Genomic DNA, 4532 nt, shown 5'->3' with positions numbered 1-4532 from the left:
TTCCTCCACCGAGTCAATTATTCCACCTTCCGTTACAATCGAGCCAATGAAATTCTTTGTCCTTCTAGCTTTCATCACCCCATGAAAATACTTGCTATTAGCATCTCCATCATTTAACCACTTCAATCTCGACTTTTGAATTAACATATTTTCCTTAATTTTCAAATTCAACCAAATATCCTTAGAAGCTCTTTTCTTTCTTTCCACCATCACCATAGATTCCTCAACATCTTCTTCCCCCACCTCCACGTCTCCTTCATTCAAAATACGCACATTATCCTCCACCTCCAAATCGTATTTACCAAAAACATTTATGTTCCACCATCTCAACTTCTCTTTTAACATTCTTAACTTCTCCTTAAGAATAAAATCACCCCTCCCCCCCCCCCCCCCACTATTATAGAGAGCCATTCCTTCTCCACAAACGGCAAAAAATCCTTATTAGAAAACCATTCTTTGTTTACTTTAAAAGGCTTCGGACCCCAATTTGCCTTATCGCAAAGCAACCACACCGGACAATGGTCCGAAACATCGCGATCCTCCACCAATTGGCCAATGACGCCCCACCCACTCACAATCTTATCCGCCAACAAGAAACGGTCTAATCTACTCCTCAATCTACCATCACCACCAAACCACGTGTACTTCTTCCCTTTGCACGGAACATCTTCCAAACCACTCCTCCTAATATACTCTTCAAAATCCGACCACTCCCTTCGAGAATTATGAAACGAAACACCCTTTCTCTCCCTCCTGTTTCGAACCGTATTAAAGTCACCTCCCACTAACCACTCTCCATCACTAAATCTTGATTTCAAATCTAGAATTTTCTCCCGCAGAGATCTCTTCTCCTCCCTGGAAATAGGAAAGTAAACATTGACAGCATAAAAATAATTCCCCTTCCACAAAAGCTTCATTCCCAGAAAACCCCTTCCACCAAAATTGAAAACAGCTTTTACAGTATTAGTGTTCCACAAGGTCAGAATCCCCCCCGACGCCCCTACAGACGGGATAAACGAAAAATCGACACTACTGTTCCTCCAAAAACTACCAGCCATAGAACAAGAGATATGCTCCAATTTTGTTTCTTGAATAAAGAAAAGATCAGGATTACCTTTTGAGATGATGTGATTAATTCTTCTTCTTTTTGCACTGTGATAAGGTGATATTAGCTATTTTTATAATTTTCAAGTCCCATGATATTCTTTCCTTTACATTTTTGTGAACTACAATTAAATTTTTTTTAGTGGGCAATGGAATTCAATAAAGGGAGTATAAGGATTATCACCGACAAACAGTCTTCAAAGAGGAAGGAAGCATTCTTGAAAATGACGGAGTTACAATTAAATTAAATCAATTTGTAGTAGTCCACCGTATAAACATACTTATATTTTTCTCAAACTTGTGTGTGTCATAAATTAGTACTTTTGTAATTCAATTGTTCGTTTTGAAGAATATGTGCATCCAAACTATTTGGTGCAATGAAATTAATAGACTGGTTGGAAATATATGAAAAATTGGATATCAAATAGTTACTTAAATGTGGTTTGTGTGATGTTCACATTATTCATATGCTCTCTATCACTCATATGAATATTAACCTATGGCCCTCTCATTCCATGACTCTTCACAAGATCATATAAATTATGTTCACAGTAAAATTAAGCACTTAATTAGTAAGTATATAAAGTATACATAGAGATTACAATTACAAAATCAATCATCATAAATTAAGTTAACGCTTGCTTGATATATACTTGTGCATACATGTAAGTATTATAGCCGTATATATTTTTAGTAGGAAAACAACTTCACAATTACAAACTAGCAAGAAATTGAATTTGCTTTATAAGAGGAGTTAGGGTTTCCATAAGAAATTGAATTACCAACACAATTTTATGAAAAACAAGAAAACTAATCATTCAATAAGTTAAGTTGAAGTAGACACCACAACAAAGTTTTGTATGATGTGCTCCAACTTCACAAACCTGGTTTACACATAGGTAATAAAAAAGAAGGGATCAACTTGGTTGATTTCAGATTTGAGAAAATCTCTTATGTTTTGTTTTAATTGTGCACTTATAGGTCACAGTGAAGAATTCTGCAGCTCAAAATATCCCTTACTTAACCTATCAGTCCCATCAAAATATCACATATATATGAATTTGAAGGCCCATATATGATCATGCAAGCTAAGAAGAATATTCAGCGGTTTCTATTGGAGAAGAGAAAAAAGAAGAGAGTTGTGGTTCCAATATCAATATTTACATCAACCTGCTTTTCAACAATTTCTTTGTAAAGCTGAAGAAGAATTTCGACTGTACCCAAGAGGCCAAGAAATCTATGACAGTTAATGGTAATCAAGAAAAGACATGTCAGTGGTTTACACAACAACAAAAACATATAGCTGTGCAGATCAATAAATCCAAAATCAATAACAAAAGTCTATATTGTGCAAATTCATAAATAAAGCAAATCACTTTTAGCTTGTGATTTTGTGAGCTTAAAAACTAATTGTCAACTGATTTTCTAAACTGAAAAATAGACGTCATAAAAACTCATCCTAGCAATTCAATAAATTCGGTATCAAGATGTCAAGAAAAAAAAAGAGTAAAATAATGAAAGAATACAAATAGCTAATGGTGACATGACAATAACACATCAAATTATGTAAAATTTAAAACATAATGATAAAATAAGATAAAGATGATGAAATTCTGTTCTGTCTAATAGCAGTTTCATTATTATGCTCTGCCTATCACTTCTAACAGAATTTTACCATAATACAAGATAAATATAAAAGAAAATTGTTATTGTTATCTATAGTAATCTTATTAAGTTTGACCGGTGCTGGGGAGTGAAAACAGAGACTCTGTATATACGGCGAATGCGTCTAAAAGCAGAGACTCTAGTAGCTGTCCTTTATCATTCAACTTCACCAATCCAATTTTATTATTTGTTCCAACAATATTACCACACTTTGTTAAGCATACTATCTCTAAACTATCGTGAAAAACAGGATCAAGAGAAAATTGAATAATCTTAGTCCAAGATGAGTGAACTCCATATTTTTGCATCACCCATATCTTCACTGTATTCAGGTCCTTCACCCATGCACCGATAAGTCCTCCAACTTCCAACAAAGCATAATATATAGAATAATTATTACTATAACTGAAAATAAAATCATCTGGCAGAGCTATCTCTGATATCGTCATTTCCTTTAAATCAAAGGCAATAATAACATTCTTTGATTTCTCATAATTATGAACCATCCAATGGAGAGATCCATTCAAGAACAACCCGGATTTAGGGGTACATTCTGCTACAGAAGTCTCCCTATAAGGCAAATGAGAAGCAACCTCAATTGGTTTCCACTTATCAGCTCTCAATGAGAAAATCATCAATTTCATTGGACTAGTTACCGGCGTGTCATATTCGCAGAACCCGGAAACTATCAAGTAATCATCAATTGGCTGGTAATATACAAAACCAGAAAGAAGTTCGAAACCATCATTAAGTATTATAGGAAAGTCGGGTATTTGTTTGAACACACCGGTGGATGGATTCAATAGATAGATGTGTGTGTCATTGTTGAAATACAGAAACCCTCTAAAACAACCTCTAATTTCAATACAACGTTGGGAACAAATAAAATCAAGGCTTAATGAAGCAGATGCAGAAGCATCGTGGAGCGATGAATCAAGATCTATAGATAAAGGTTGAAGAGCAGAACGTTTTATGAAGAGACGTCTGTGTGTGGCAGCATGTTCAAAATGTGAAGTAGCAAAAGTGTTACTAGAAATAAGAGAAAGCCATGATTTGCAGACACATCTGAAACGCAATAGAGGCTTCACCGGTAACCTCAACAGAATTTCGATAATCAATTCAAAAGGCAGAAACACGCTGTTCTCCATCTTGCCGACCAAATCAAAGTAATATCAAGCATGGTTTTAAATTGCGGTCCGCATCCGCAATTGCACCCGCAATATTGCGGATGCGGTTGCCTCCGCAACCGCATCGGACCGCAATTGCGGTGTGATTTTATAATCTCGCCTCCGGATGTATTTGGAACCTCATCGGACAATTTTCATCATGTTTTTTTTAAGTATTTTCATCAAAAATCAATATATTAGATTTCTAAAACTCAATTTACTTTTTATATAATGAAAAAACATAACATTAAGTGTTTTTCAATATAATATTTCAAACACTTCCTTTAAAAAATTCACGCCGCAACGGCCGCAATGCGCATCGCAACAAGCGCAATGACCGCAATCGCAACATCCGCAGCCGCAACCGCATCCGCAGCCGCAACCGCAATTTAAAACCATGATATCAAGTACATCATATATAGTGCATTTTTAGGGTTTAGTATTTCTAATTCATTCAACTACTAAAATTTTATTTGGTTTCAATTTATTTAATTCTAATCAAATGAATTAGATTAAAGAGTGCCATAAATAAATAATTTTATTTGGTTTCAATTTATTTAATTTCAATTTATTTGTTAGTAGCTTTTTTAGTAGCAC

General features: G+C 34.8%; 2 protein-coding genes across 2 annotated transcripts; both read right to left on the bottom strand.

The window, feature by feature from the left end:
- Positions 1 to 347: 347 nt before the first annotated feature.
- On the bottom strand, positions 348 to 1058 carry LOC131614454 (uncharacterized). Its single transcript, XM_058886035.1, has one exon. The coding sequence runs from the start codon at positions 1056 to 1058 to the stop codon at positions 348 to 350; it is 711 nt and encodes a 236-aa protein (XP_058742018.1).
- A 1529-nt stretch (positions 1059 to 2587) lies between these two features.
- LOC131614453 (F-box/kelch-repeat protein At3g06240-like) lies at positions 2588 to 3917 on the bottom strand. Its single transcript, XM_058886034.1, has one exon. It carries the CDS (start codon positions 3915 to 3917, stop codon positions 2835 to 2837), a length of 1083 nt encoding a protein of 360 aa, XP_058742017.1. The 3' UTR covers positions 2588 to 2834.
- Positions 3918 to 4532: the final 615 nt, after the last annotated feature.

This window comes from Vicia villosa, linkage group LG6, assembly GCF_029867415.1.
Source record: "Vicia villosa cultivar HV-30 ecotype Madison, WI linkage group LG6, Vvil1.0, whole genome shotgun sequence".
NCBI classification, from domain to species: domain Eukaryota; kingdom Viridiplantae; phylum Streptophyta; class Magnoliopsida; order Fabales; family Fabaceae; genus Vicia; species Vicia villosa.
Note: the sequence above shows the minus strand (reverse complement) of the source record. Positions and strands in the feature narration are given on the sequence as shown.